Source organism: Mobula birostris, chromosome 22 (assembly GCF_030028105.1).
Source record: "Mobula birostris isolate sMobBir1 chromosome 22, sMobBir1.hap1, whole genome shotgun sequence".
Taxonomy (NCBI): Eukaryota; Metazoa; Chordata; class Chondrichthyes; order Myliobatiformes; family Myliobatidae; genus Mobula; species Mobula birostris.
Window position 1 is genome coordinate 40593046 of NC_092391.1, and position 14821 is coordinate 40607866.

A 14821-nucleotide genomic window follows, 5' to 3' on the forward strand; every position below is an offset into this window, starting at 1 on the left:
AACCCCTTATATTCCGTCTGGGTAGCCTCCAACCTGATGGCATGAACATTGATTTCTCTCACTTCTGTTAATGCCCCTCCTCCCCTTCTTACCCCATCCCTAATTTATTAGTTATTTTTATTTTATTTTTTTCTCTCTTTCCTTCTCACAATAACTCCTTGCCTGTTCTCCATCTTCCTCTGGTGCTCCCCTTCCCCTTGCTTTCTTCCAAGGTCTTCCATCCTATTATAACTCACCCTTCTCCAGCCTTGTATCCCTTTTGCCAATCAACTTCCCAGCTCTTAGCCTTATCCTTCCCTCTCCTGTCTTCTCCTATCATTTTGGGTCTCCCCCTCCCCCTCCCACTTTCAAATCTCTATCTCTTTTTTCTGTTAGTTCTGACAAAGGGTCTTGGCCCGAAACGTCAACTGTACTTCTTCCTATAGATGCTGCCTGGCCTGCTGCGTTCCACCAGCATTTTGTGTGTGTTGCTTGAATTTCCAGTGTCTGCAGACTTCCTCATATGAGCACCCTTCCTTTTATTTTCAGATTTATGGCATTAGCAGTATTTTTGATTGGCTTTTCACACAACCTTTAATCAAAGATTTGACCCCATCAAAAACTTCTTTTGAGGCTCATCTTCCTGATCCTCATTTCTTCCAAATAATATTTAAATTTGTGTAGACAGAAGTCAGACTCTAACGGCTACAAGCTCTGTATTTGTGTCTATGTAGCTCAAACATAGAACAATGCAAGCTGGCTTTCTCCCCTATTCTGAATTTCCCTTCTCTGTTTTACAGATGTGATGTGTTTATGATTGCCAAATTTTGTATGTGATTTTTTAAAAAGTGACTTTAAGACAAGGAACAATGAAGATCTCATCTTTAATGGATCTAAAAGGCACGTATGCTCAGCATAAACACTGAAGATAAATCACATGTTAATTACATACAGACTTCATACAAGAAATAGCTATGTAAACTCTGATAATAGTGGACAATATATTGTGGCAAAGCTTTTGTCTAACAAAAGTCTGACTACATTTTTGTTCCATTTATAAAATGCTGCACAGTACAACCCAGAATCCATCCAGTGGTAAATGTTAGCCAGGTTTTTGGAACTCTCCTGCATGGTTAAAGCTTATGTTTCCTTTTGCTACTTCCCTCTCCTCTCAGGACCTTGGCAGTTACAGGCAACTGGCTGGCAAGCATTAGCCAGTCTGAGCTAAATGGTGAGATAACATGTTTTGAGGATGTTGAGTGAAGAAGTTGACCAGAACCCAGGAGAATGCTGTTGTCTTTGATAAGGCCATGAGGACTGGATGTTCAGTTAAAACTAATCTGAGGGACGAACTATAATAATGATGATTTGCCTGTTCTTTGGACTAAAAAAGTAATCTAGTGAATCCTTGATCTTTGACACAGAGGAGAATTCTACTACTCTAAACCAAACAGGCAGCTCAAGGGACAGGTTACAACTAGGGTACAGTTTTTGCTGGCTGTACCATACGTCGGTATATTGTTCAAGTCCTTATGAGCTTAGACAGATGGAGCAGAATCATTCTGATGGCACCACAACCGGCATGACTAGACTTAATTCTTGGCTCCCACCTGAGAAGGTTAATGGTCACCACTGGAAAGCCATGTCTAACATCAATCTTACTTTCCTTTAGTTCATTCACTGGATTTGTGCGATGCAGGGGTTCCAACTCCCCAAAACAGGCCAGTGCCACTGCAGCCCAACTGTAATGTAGCAGATTTGAAATTGGATTTGAAAAATAGGCACAAGCAGGCCACAACGTGCTAGCTGATCCACTAACAATGCAGAACTTGTGAATGCCACACAAGAATATACAAGGTATTTATTGTCAATAAATATTCTCATGGATTAAAGAGCTAACAGTCCATCCTTCTACAGGTAACAGATGACATTCATCTCTTTCCTTCAAACTCAAGTAGTAAATACACAACGGGACAATGTTATTTGCTGGGGCTTACAGAGACTAGACAAGATAGAATGTTAAATACAAAAAAAGAGCTGAGGTATGCTGGATATTAACTGGTGTTTATTTTTCCCTTTTTCCCTATCCTCATCCTCCTCCTAATAACTCTAACGGATTTCTCTCCATCTTGGAAAATTCTCTGCACACTGCTTGCTGTCAAAGAGTTCAGACATTCAAGACTCAGCTCGCTGCATGGGGTCAGATGGTAAACTGACAAGCCTTCCTTCAGCAGGAGAACCAGACTGAGCTTCTCTACCACTGATGTACCCGACAGCTAGCTTGTTGGCAATTAGGCCACATGGCTCCAACACATTTTTTGTTTATAGACACCACATTCTCAGACACTTTGGCAGGAGGTGGGCAGATAATACAGCTGGGATGGCTGCACATGAGGACACTAATTCCCTGTGACGGCGTCTCACAAAGCAGTTTTTTTTTGTTTTTTGTTTTGCGTCTTTGCTGCTCCCGTTAAGCTTTCCACTTGATTTAGATCAAAGGAGGTCCATATGTAGCCCATTCACTTTGCAGAGCTTGACTGTATTTTTCACTTTAACCTAGGAGTCTGGTCCACGATTAATAAGACCCCTAAGCCATTGCTTAAAAGTGAGGGCATGCCCTTCCCCTGCACATCATGCCTTACTGAAAGAAAAAAAATTAGCACAAATCAATTAAAAGTGGACTAAATGTTCTATAATCCATAATTGGTAGAATAAGCACAAATTGGAACCTTCCTTGCTTTTTATGATCAGCCTTGAATGAGAGAGGGGTCATTCTTCCATTGTCAAGGCACTAGACACCAGTTAATGTCCACCAACCTCTGCACCAGCTACGATTCAAAAATGATAAATATTGCATTGATTATTGCAACAAAATTTTTAAAAATTCCTTTACCCAGCCAGAGCTGGGATGGCTGCACAGAAGGACACATATTCCCTGTGACTGTGCTTCACAAAGCAGTCTATTTGGCTTTATGTTTTGCATCTCTGCTGCTCCCATTAAATCTTCCACTTGTTTTAGGACTCTGATTATGTTTTCCAGAGAGGCGATTTGTCCAACGTGACATTCCCTTTCCACTGACGGAACGGTGCCCTGCCAAGGTTCACCATTAATGGCTAATGTGTAGACTTTAGTGCTATGTCTTAACACCTTTTTCTTAAAAAAACAACTAATATACGCACGAGCAATATAATTGCCAAGACTCCCTGCAGCTTCATCCTATTCACCAGGCTCCTGTGACAGAAGATGAACAGTTGTCTCAGTGTGATATCTGCACAGACACACTCAGCCCCAGCACACTGTAAATCACAGTTGCTGGAAGGTAAACACATCTATTCACTCAGTCCCACAGGCAATATATCAGCAGGCTGATCTCCAGTTTGCAAGGAATCAGGGAAAGCTGCAATGGGATGTCCATTGCTTTAAGGTGTAGGTGGCATTGTGTTAAAGGGAGCTCCCCCCTCTGCCCCATTCGACTGGAGGTTCCAAAGTGAGCTGAATAGAAGCAGATGCCATGGGCCATCCTGTCTGAGGGGTGATTGGAGTCAATTACTGGCGGTGGGGGCGTGAAACTGGTGAAGGCAATGGCTGCATCTGCACTCACTAAGTCCCACTAATTCTGATCACTGAAGACATTCAAATCTCTGGCCAATGTCTGTCATGTGAAGTGGATGAACATGGGATACTAATGGGTAATTAACCCCTAGTGGTTCAGACTGGCTGCAATATGAGGTAGATTCCCAGCTCTCGATATACTGGGATGCTATACAATGTTAAAGCAGTTCATGTACTGAATGATTACTCTGTTGATCCGGCTGTAGGGCACAGTTAGATGAGGAGAGGACACAGAGAAAACGAGGCATTGGTGCAGAGTTAAGGCTGCCAATTAGTCACAATGATTTTTAGATTCCTTGTACTATTTTGCTTGTTATTCAGTCAACTAAACAACTCCCCCCGCTACCAACTCGAGTCTGGGTTGAGCTGATCTGGAGTCAAAGGTGAATTTTACCCATCAATCACAAAGGATCTCACACTGTGTGTGGTGGACATAAAGCAGGAAACTGACCAATCATCTCTATTTTACGTACAATCACTCTTCCAAGGAACAGCTTAGTGTGGAAATGAACCTTCAAACAGCAAGGACAAAGGACAATACATGAAATGTAATCAGTGTTCAGCCCATTTGCAGTCTGCCCTGCCCAGACTGGGGAGTCCCTTCCCACCTTCATCCGTGACACTTCTTGATGTCTCAAATAACTGGCCCTGATTGCATCACTTTCATTATACATGTTCAGTCCTTATACACGTCTATCCCCAATCACAAAGGCCTTAAAGGTCTCCGATTCTTTCTAGACAGCAGACCCAATCAGTTCCCCTCCACCACCACCATCCTCTGTCTGGAGAAACTAGTTCTCACCTTTAACAATTTCTCTTTCAACTTACCCCATTTTCTCCAAATCCAAGGTGTAGCCATGCACACCTGCATGGGCCCTGACTATGCCAGCTTTTTGGTCGGCTATGTGGAACAGCCCATGTTCCAACCCTGCACCTTCAATCCTTTGAATGCTCTTCAACTCTTCATTGATGACTGCATCAATATTCCTTCCTGCACCCAAGCTGAGCTCGTCAATTTCATTAACTCTGCCTCCTACATCCCACATCCACCCTGCCCTAAAATGTTTTGGTCCATCTCTGACTCCCCTCTCACCTCCATCTCTGGAGACAGATTATCTGCAATATATTTTATAAACCTACTGACTTTCACAACTATCATGACTATTCCCACACTATCATTTATAAAGATGCTATTCTGTTTTCTCAGTCCTCCATCTCTGCTGCATCTATTCTCAGGATGAATCTTTCTACTCCAGAACATCAGATATATCCCCCTTCTTCAAAGAAGAGGGTTTCTCTTCAACTATCATCAATACCACTCTCACCGCAGCTCCTCTATTCCAACCATTCCAAAAGGGATAGGATTCCCCTTGTCCTCAACTACATCCCAGCTTAGAACTTACCCCATTTACAATGGGATCCTACCACTTAAGCACATCTCTTCTACCCCCCCCCCCCCCATTCTCTGCTTTTCACAGAGATCACTCTCTATGTGACTCCGTTGTCCACTCACCCCTCCCCTCCTTGCAAGGGGACAAGTGCTACACCTGCCCCTACACACCCTCCCTCACCATCTTTCAGGGCCCCAAATAGTCCTTCCAGATGAGCAGCGCTTCACCTGCGAGCCTGTTGGGGTCATCTACTGTGTCTGGTGCTCCTGGTGTAGCCTCCCCTACACTGGTGAGACCTGACATAGATTGGGGGACTGCTTTGTTGAGCATCTTTGTTCCGGCTGCCACAAAAGGCAGGACTTACCGGTGGCCACCCATTTCAATTCGACTTCCCATTCCCATTCCGACATGTCGTTCCATGGAGGAGAAAGGGAATTCTCCAGTCAAAGTCGGTTCTTTGACAGGAACAGTGTCATGGTAACGAGTGACAAATCACGAGCAGGTGATCAGAGGGGGCTTGGAAGGTGGGGAACATGTACTGTCCTCTTTAATCTGAGACCCACTGACTCATATTGCCTTCACTGGAAGCAAACAAAGTAAGGTTAAGGAGAAGGAAGCATGGTTCAGTTCTGAGTGCAGCAGAGACAGGTCAGTCTTATATGGCTCAGTCAATTCAAAATGAAAAAGACCACAAAGAACAAAATAAAAGGGCAGTGTTTTTCAGGCAGCTTGGATGAGGCAGATCTGGGTGAGATTCATTTCATTTCCCAAAAGTCCAGGCAAGAAGGAAGTGAACCTTGCACAGGGATAGAAGGATTAGAAGCTCCTGGTATGTTGCACAGAGGCCAATAAATCTTCCCTGTCACTGTACCCACTGGTCCTCCAAAAGTGCATTGTGAAACAAACTTAAATCGTGCTGGACCCTGCACTTAAAACACAGCTACTTTGCAAATGAGCTTAAACTCTATGTTATGACACTGTAGGGAGATAAATGGAGTAATTTAAAATACTGAATGAGTTACAATATTTTTACTCTTCTGGCAACTATCTGTTGATGGGGTTGGAAAATGAGGTAACCTTGCGTGAACTTGAAATGATCTGAAAAACTGTATACATTTAGATTATGGACCTATCCTAACGGCCTCAGCTTCACAAACACATTAGTTGTTATATAGTGTGGCGGTAACGTGTTCATCACGACCTCACCAGAGTCACTCTTCCATCCACTCTCCTCCACAAGATGTCACAATATTCAGCCAAAAACAATTAACATAAAAGGCAGTGGGGCAAGGAACATCAGAATTCAAAACAAGTAAACTCTAAACTATGAGGAATGCAGCTTCACAAAGTTGATGGCTCATTCCATTAGGCCACAGTGCTCAGAATTTCAGAAATAGATTTCCTCTGCTTGAATCCACTCTCTTCATCCTGTAACACATTAAGAAACAGTCAGGTACATTATGCTGAGAAACCTATCTGCTGAACTTTAAGAAAGCCTATAAGCTCTTGATCTTACACTCACTTTGGCCTCATTGTCATGGCAACAATATAAAGGTTTTTATTTTGCAAAGAACAGCACGATTCAGCAGACAGTGGAAAAGAAGTTTACTGACGTGCAACCTTCATTCAAGTCAGTAATTGTACAAAACCCTTGACCTGGAAGCGTGGGCACGTGATGTCTAACTTACTGGGGGTTACGGTAGACCAAACAGTGTGAGACCCAGGGACAGGGCTACTGTAACAGCAAATAAACAAAATAGTTGCCTCACTTTGTTTTTATTAAAATGTCAGAGGGGGTTATAAGTGTCACATGGATTGAAGGTTTGGAACAGTATTTACAATGGTGCTCAAGGTATAACTGTAAGTAATCCACTGTCTCAGTATAAACAGTATAAATCTTCATCTGGAGTGCCAGGTTGATCGAGGTTAACCAGAATGGCTGTTACGGAACTGTAATTTCCGACTAGCTTGACTGAATGTTTTGAGAAGATAAAATGGAGAGAGCTGATGAGAAAAGAATGATGTAATCTACTTGAATTTGACATGGTCCCACATGGCCGGCTGTTCAAAAAAAAATCCAAAGGATCCAGAAGAGAGGCCAGTTGGATCCAAAATTAGCACAGTGGCAGGAAGCAAAGAGTAATGGGTGACAGGTGACACACACAAAATGCTGGAGGAACTCAGCAGGCCAGGCAGCATCTATGGGTGACAGGTGCTTTAGGAGCATAAAGTAGTTACCGATATTCTGCCTTTTTTCTTTTTGTTGTGTGCATTAAAGCCAACCTAAATATAGGGGGCACGGTAGAGAAGTCTGCAGATGATTCAAACATTGGCTGCGTGGTTGACTTTGAGAATCGTATGAGAATTGTATGTTGGGGTATACAGATGGTCTTATCAGTTGTACAGGAAAGGGGCAACAGAAATTAAAGTGGAGAAGCGTGAGGTAATGCTCTGTGAGATGCAGCCTGGAACAGGAAAATGGGAGGTTACTGAATGGAGAGAAGGAAAAGAGGAATCTAGAGTGCACGTCTAAAGATCCAGACAGATCAACCAGTCGGTTAGCTAAATTTTAGAATACAGAAGAGATAATGATAGAATGGTATGCAATACTAACTAGAACACAGCTTGGAAAAACATACATTTCTGGGCACCACATTGTGGAAGAGGATGCAGAAGTTTAAAGGCCAAGAAAATTGAGGAGAAATTGATTATCTTGTGCTGTTTTCTTTGGAAAAGAGGGGAGTCTATAAAATTATAAGGGGCTTCTACAGAGTAAATAAGAAGGATCCATTCTTCATAGCAATGAGATCAAAGCCAGGAGACAAAGATTTAAAGTTACAGGCAGAAGGATGGGGGGAGGGGTAAAGGGGGATTGAGGAAGGAACGTTTCCACCTAGGTGGTAACAGGTATCTGAAACACATGGTAGAAGCAGGGAGCTTCTTCATATTTAAGGAGGTTTGGATAAGTATGTGAAGAGCTTTGACCTATGTGTCTACAAACCCAGTGCTGGAAGCTGGAACTAGCCTTTGCAGCTCTTTCTTTGACTAGTGCAAACATGATGGGCCAAATAACTTCTTTGTATTGTAAATCTGATGTGATTCCTTGACTGTAGATCCTCTCATGGTGCAATTACCAATTAGCCAAGTTACATTTTCCATGTGTTCCATCATAAGAATTATCTTTTACAGATTCTCTTCTAAATTGGTCACAAGCTCACAGGGGGAATGATCAGTACAAAGCAGGAAAACACTGCAGACCAGCGAAGGACTTATTAAAGAGATGGCTCTTCAGAGGGCTTTGGTGACAGATGCAGTAAGCAGTCGTGTTTGGGAAGCTCTGCCCTGAGGCAAGGGGGTGGAAAGAGACTGCAGCTTACAGTAACGATAGAGGAGCAGGTCAGCCATTTCTCACCCACAAAATCACATGTCTGTGCTTTTCCAATTAACTCAATGCACAAAAATAAATTCACATTTCTGCCTTGTACTATTTTGTACTAAATATTTCCTTTGGATTAATAAGCATCCTGTTAGTGTAAACAATCTCTTTCAACCTATTCTAAACTTGTTCTGACTTGCAGAAGTCCATTATATTTCCCCTTATCCTTCCCTGCTGCATATTCAGGTTAGTTTATTGTTATGCACATCAGGGTGCAATGAATCTGTTATTCATGTAAAACTCAAAGAGCAAGAAGTATACACGGTAATAATAAGCACAATGAAAAATACAACAAAAAGCTCAAAACAACAGAATAGCGCAGAAACTTCAGTGCAATCTGAGGTAGTGCATAAGAAATCAGTATCACTTTTAATATCACCAGAATATGTCGTGAGATTTGTTGTTTTGCAGTAACAGTACACTGCGATACATAGTAATAAAATCTATAAATTACAATAAAAAATATATATAAATAAATTTAAAAAGCAATGCAAAAAGAGAGGGAAAATACTGAGGAACCATTCATGGATTCATTATCCATCCAGAATTCTGATGGGAGAGGAAGAAGCTGTTCCTAAGACATTGAATGTGTGTCTTCAGACTCCTATCACAAACAAGAAAAAATCCGCAGATGCTGGAAATCCAAACGACACACGCAAAACGCTGGAGAAACTCAGCAGGCCAGGCAACATCTATGGAAAAGAGTACAGTTGATGTTTAGGGCCTTCGGCAGGACTGGAGAAAAAAAGCTGAGGAGTAGAGTTAAAAGTTGGGGTGAGGGGAGAGAGAAATACAAGGTGATAGGTGAAACCTGAAGGGGGAGGGATGAAGTAAAGAGCTGGGACGTTGATTGGTGAAAGAGATACAGGGCTGGAGAAAGGTGAGTTTGATAGAAGAGGACTGAAGGCCATGGAAGAAAGAAAAGGAGGCAGGAGCACCAGAGGGAGGCAATGGGTGGGCAAGCAGATAAAGAGAGAGAGGGAAAAGGGGATGGGAAAAGGTGGAGGGGGGGATGGGGGGCATTACTGGAAGTTCGAGAAATCGATATTCATGCCTTCAGGTTGAAGGCTACCCAAATGGAATATACGGTGTTGTTCCTCCAACCTAAGTCTGGCCTCATCACGACAGCGGAGGAGGCCGTGGACAGACATATTGGAATGGGAAGGGGAAGTGGAATTAAAATAGGTGGTCATTGGGAGATCCCATTTTTTCTGATGGATGAAACATAGGGAAGCAAGCACCTCAGTGGCCATCAAGCCAAGACTTCTAGATCTCTGATTGACCTTTAGGCTTCAAACTTTGGCATCTACCTGGAACTCATCAATGACAGCAAATGAAGATCCTGAATGAGGACCCAAGTCCAGGCCTTGAACTCCACACTGGCTGATAATGGGACCCCAGGGCCTTCAACTCCAGGCTCTCTGAATCCCATATACAAGGGGTCACTGATCCTCGTGCCTCTTGCTCGCATGGAATTCCAATCCTGGAGCGCACCGACAACTTGCTGATTTCTCCTAATTTCTCCTTTGGCTCCTCCCACTTAGTCCAAACTAAAGGTGTAGCCATGGGTCCCAGCTATGCCTGCCTTTTTGTTGGCTTTGTGGAACAATCCATGTTCCAGGCCTATACTGGTATCTGTCCCCCACTTTTCCTTCGCTACATCGACGACTGCATTGGCGCTGCTTCCTGCACGCATGCTGAGCTCGTTGACTTCATTAACTTTGCCTTCACTGCCCCCAAGTTTACCTGGTCCATTTCTGACACCTCCCTCCTCTTTCTTGATCTTTCTGTCTCTTTCTCTGGAGACAGCTTATCTACTGATGTCTACTATAAGCCTACAGACTCTCACAGCTACCTGGACGATACCTCTTGTCACCTTGTGTCTTGCAAAAATGCCATCCCACTCTCGCAATTCCTCCATCTCCGCTGCATCTGCTCGCAGGATGAGGCTTTTCATTCCAGGACGAAGGAGATGTCCTCCTTTTTTAAAGAAAGGGGCTTCCCTTTCTCCACCATCAACTCTGGTCTCAAACGCATCTCTCCCATTTCATGCATATCTGCTCTCACCCCATCCTCCCGCCACCCCACTAAGAATAGGGTTTCCTTTGTCCTCACCTAGCACACCACCAGCCTCCAGGTCCAACATATAATTCTCCATAATTTCTGCCACCTCCAACAGGATCCCACCACGAAGCACATCTTTCCCTCCTCCACCCTCTGTTTTCCACAGGGATAAAGTGCTACACATGCCCTTACACTTCCTCCCTCACCACCGTTCAGGGACCCAGGCAGTCCGTGCAGGTGAGTCGACACTTCACCTGTGAGTTGGCTGGGGTGATATACTGCGCCCGGTTCTTCCGATGCAGCCTTCTATATATTGGTGAGACCCGACGCAGGCTGGGAGACCGTTTCGCTGAACACCTATGCTCTGTCCACCAGAGAAAGCAGGATCTCCCAGTGGCCACACATTTTAATTCCACGTCCCATTCCCATTCTGATGTATCTATCCACTGCCTCCTCTACTGTCAAGATGAAGCCACACTCAGGTTGGAGGAACAACCCCTTAAATTCCCTCTGGGTAGCCTTCAACCTGATGACATGAACATTGACTTCTCTAACTTCCGTTAATGCCCCACCTCTCCTTCGTACCCCATCCGTTATTTATTTATTATTAATTTTTTTTTTCTCTCTCTCTCTCTCCTTTTTCTCCCTCTCACTATACTCCTTACCCATCCTCTGGGCTTCCCCCCTCCCCTTTTCTTTCTCCCTAGGCCTCCTGTCCCATGATCCTCTCATATCCCTTTTACCAATCAACTGTCCAGCTCTTAGCTCCATCCCTCCCCTCCTGTCTTCTCCTATCAGTTCGGATCTCCTCTCCCGCTTTCAAATGTCTTACTATATCTTCTTTCAGTTAGTCCTGACGAAGGGTCTCGGCCCGAAACGTCGATTGTACCTCTTCCTATAGATGCCGCCTGGCCTGCTGCGTTCACCAGCATTTTATGTGAGTTGCTTGACAACTTGCTGACCTGACTCACCAGCCCTTGTCCTCACTGGTCTGCCAACCTGACATCTGACCACAGCCATCACACATCCCCCTCGCTAGCCTTTGAAGGTGGAGGGTCCAGCCTGACCAGTGTTGTGTCACTGCCAAGCCCTGTCCCTTCTCCCCCACCACTTCCTTAGGTCAACAACCAATTCTTGGGGGTTCCTGGTGTTAAAGGGTTAGGTTGTTCTGACACCACGAAACAAGGTTCACCATCTCTTTCCTGTGCTCTGTCTCTTCACTGCTGCTGATCTAGCCTTTAACAGTGGTGTCATCAGTGAATTACAGATCGAGTTGGCACTGTAACTGTGAATACAGACCTGGTTTTACATGAAGTGGAGGGTGGATGAAGCGTTATGATCCATTCTAACCAACTGAGGACTGCTGGTCAGAAAGTCTAAATACCAGTTGCAAATGGAGGCCTCAAACTAAGATCCAAGAGCTTAGAGATTAGTTTACTAAGTATTATGATGTTGAAGGATACACTGTAATCAATCAAAACATCCTTACATATGCATTCTTACAGTCTAGCTGATCCAGAGCTGAACATAATGCAAAGATGATGGTGTCCTCCATAGACCTATTTTTCTTGTATGCAAATTTCAGGAGGTCCAGATTACCTGGGAGGCTGGCAAAAAAGTGGGCCATTATCAGTCTTTCAAAGAACTTCATTATGGTTGACGTTAGAACTACTGGTCGGTGGTCATTGAGACAGTACCCTTGGGGGCTCGAGTGATGGAGGTTTCCTTGAAGCAAACAGGGACAGTAGACTTGTGAAGTGAGAGGTTGAACATGTCAATAAAGACATATGGCCAGTTGACAGTTTACCTTCTTGAAAGCACTTCTGACTTCTGCCACTGAGACGTCAGCAATAATCAGTGGGGGAAATTTGTTGGTCTCCTCAAAATGGGCACAGAAGACATTGAGTTCATCGGGTGGAGATGTGTTGTTGTTAGAGATCACACCTGGCTTTGATTTATAGTATGCAGGTCCGAAGACAGTCACTTAGCATCCACCTGACTCAATTCAGGCTCTAGCTTGCTTTTGTATTCTCTTTTGGCATCCCTGATTGGAGAACTCTACTGGAGAACTTACTTAAGTTTCATTGTACAGTGGAGGTCATGTTTCCTGAAAGCCTCGGTTCTGGACTTCAGTAGAGAGTGGATGTCCCTGTTTATCAAGGTTTCTGATTAGGATAGATGTGATTTTTCAAATTCCTTAAACGTTATAGGTCATGCCCAGATGTATAACAGGAGCATCAAATTAAAATCTGATGCCCAGTCATACCAGGAAATGCTGCTAAAGCCTGGTCAAAGCAATAGTTACAAAAAGCTAAATGCAAAATGATGACAGTTTTGCTGTTTTTAAGGAAAAACTTTAGAAGACAGAGATGAGAGGACTTGGAAAACATCAGGTAAGAAATTACTGAGCTCAGGGCTAAGGCGAATGAGTGCAAACAAGGAGCCAAAGCTGGAAGGAGTGCAGGGATTTCAGACAGCTGTAGGGCTAGAGAATCCTGGCATTCCAATTTTCTTTCTCTCTTGCTCATCTCCTTTGAAAAAGGATTTCTTTATTTTGCCAATTCATTGGAACAGAGGAGCTAAACATCTGAGCCAGCAAACCACTTTGCACGGAGACACCGGGCCAGATTCAATGACCAAATAGATTTGACTCTGTCACCTTCTGACTCAAGAGGATAGAGACATATGGGACTAATCCAGCCTGATACTTGCAAGCAACAATACTGAGAGTCTGGCTGACTTCTTTGTGCATTGGATAAACTTTAAGTCTATTAAGTCTTTGTCAAACTGAACAGGCTTTGAAAGCTTTGACGGTTAATTATCTGTCATGCTCTGCTTCATTCCTTCCACTTTTTATGAGACATTTTTAGATCAGGCAATCTTCTCTTAAACAAAATATTGATTCATGTTATCTTCTTAAAGCAGCTCTGAACCCTGCCTCACAGAGTGGCAGATCACTTGCCATTTGGCAAAGGTGGCAATACATGTTCATGTTATGTCATAAAATCTGAACACTAGAGGGGTGCACATCAAACACCTCTTGAGAGTGGAGTGGGCAGATTAAGGACAACAAATGAGCTAAATAAAACTAAAATTTGCCCATTTGGTGGGGAGGGTGGAGTGGAAAAGAAGTTTGAGGCAGAAGTTCAGAAATCAAGAAACCTCTCCTCCAAAAGCTGTGGGTGTTGGGACAACAGAAACACTGAAGATCGAGTCAGATGGGTAAGAAAGGATTTGAAAGGGTGAGCTGTCAGCCCACATTCTGTGTGCATTATCTACTGAGGTTGTTTTGAAGGCCAGGAACTCTCTTTGTACAGAGATGGGAAAGAGAAAGAGCAAAAGCAGCAGAATCAAAGATAAATTCAAAATATGCAGCAGCCTTTTCAGGTTTTTCAGGAGACTGGTAACTTTGAATGAGCTGAATGTGGCTTCAGTCTTGATTCAGAACTGATGGGACTCAAAAATCAGTGAACAAAAAGGCAATATCTTACACTGTTCATCTTCATCTTCATTCTGCTCACTAGGGACACCATCGTAGTCTTCCCTCTCGGTGTCGAAAGCATCCTCTTCATAGTCGGTCTGGTAGTCAGATTCATCTGCAGGACAGGGAGCAAACGCTATGTTAAGGTGGAGCACTGGCAGTCCTAGCCTGGGATTTGGAGTGAACAGCCCTTCGATAGTCCAAGGCCAATTAACAACAGTCAAAGAGTGGCACTCACAACTTATACTTAAACTATCAAAGTAGTGACTCACAGTACAGTGTAAACCTCACTTCAACAGCATGTGCCAGGCCCCAAATCTGTCGACTACTTTTAAACATGTTAGAAAATATTTTCTCAATAGACAAATCCTGTTTTGTTTTGCCATGCTGGTAAAGACACTAATTCTGCCTGGCTCTAGCTTATATTGAAAGTTCTCCACTAGTCACCCAGGGTCCCACTCAGTATGCATGAGCCTAGCTATGTGCTCTATCCAGCTCTTTGACAATGGCAGTCATTGTAGCTGATCCCGATGGTTAAACATGCATAATTTACCATGAGATTCAAATCTTACCAGAGAGTCTGGGGGTGTTCCCTACTAGAAATCAGTATCATACAACACAGGAACAGTCCTGCAGCCCGTATTGGCTGTGTTGTCCATCTTACTCATGCATACTAATTACATTTATCAGTACTTGGTCTGTAGCCCTCTGTGCATTGGTGATTCAAGTTAGTTCATCGATGTGACAGTCTCTGTCTATACCACTCTCTCAGGCAGTGTGTTCCAGCCTCTAACAACACTAAGGGGAAAAATTTCTTCCTTATAAACCCTCTACCATAACGCTGTGCCCTCTGGTTA

At 43.6% G+C, this 14821-nt stretch overlaps 1 protein-coding gene across 2 annotated transcripts in view; it reads right to left on the bottom strand.

The window, feature by feature from the left end:
• Nucleotides 1–846: 846 nt before the first annotated feature.
• Nucleotides 847–14821, bottom strand: part of pnpla7b (patatin-like phospholipase domain containing 7b) — a 329157-nt gene continuing 315182 nt past the window's right edge. For both annotated transcript variants that reach the window (XM_072240527.1, XM_072240528.1), the window contains exons 35-36: nucleotides 13975–14079; nucleotides 847–6411 (exon numbers count right to left, since the gene is read on the bottom strand). In XM_072240527.1, the coding sequence (XP_072096628.1) occupies nucleotides 6410–6411; nucleotides 13975–14079 (107 nt within the window). In that variant the 3' untranslated portion in view covers nucleotides 847–6409. The remainder of the gene's footprint in view (nucleotides 6412–13974; nucleotides 14080–14821) is intronic.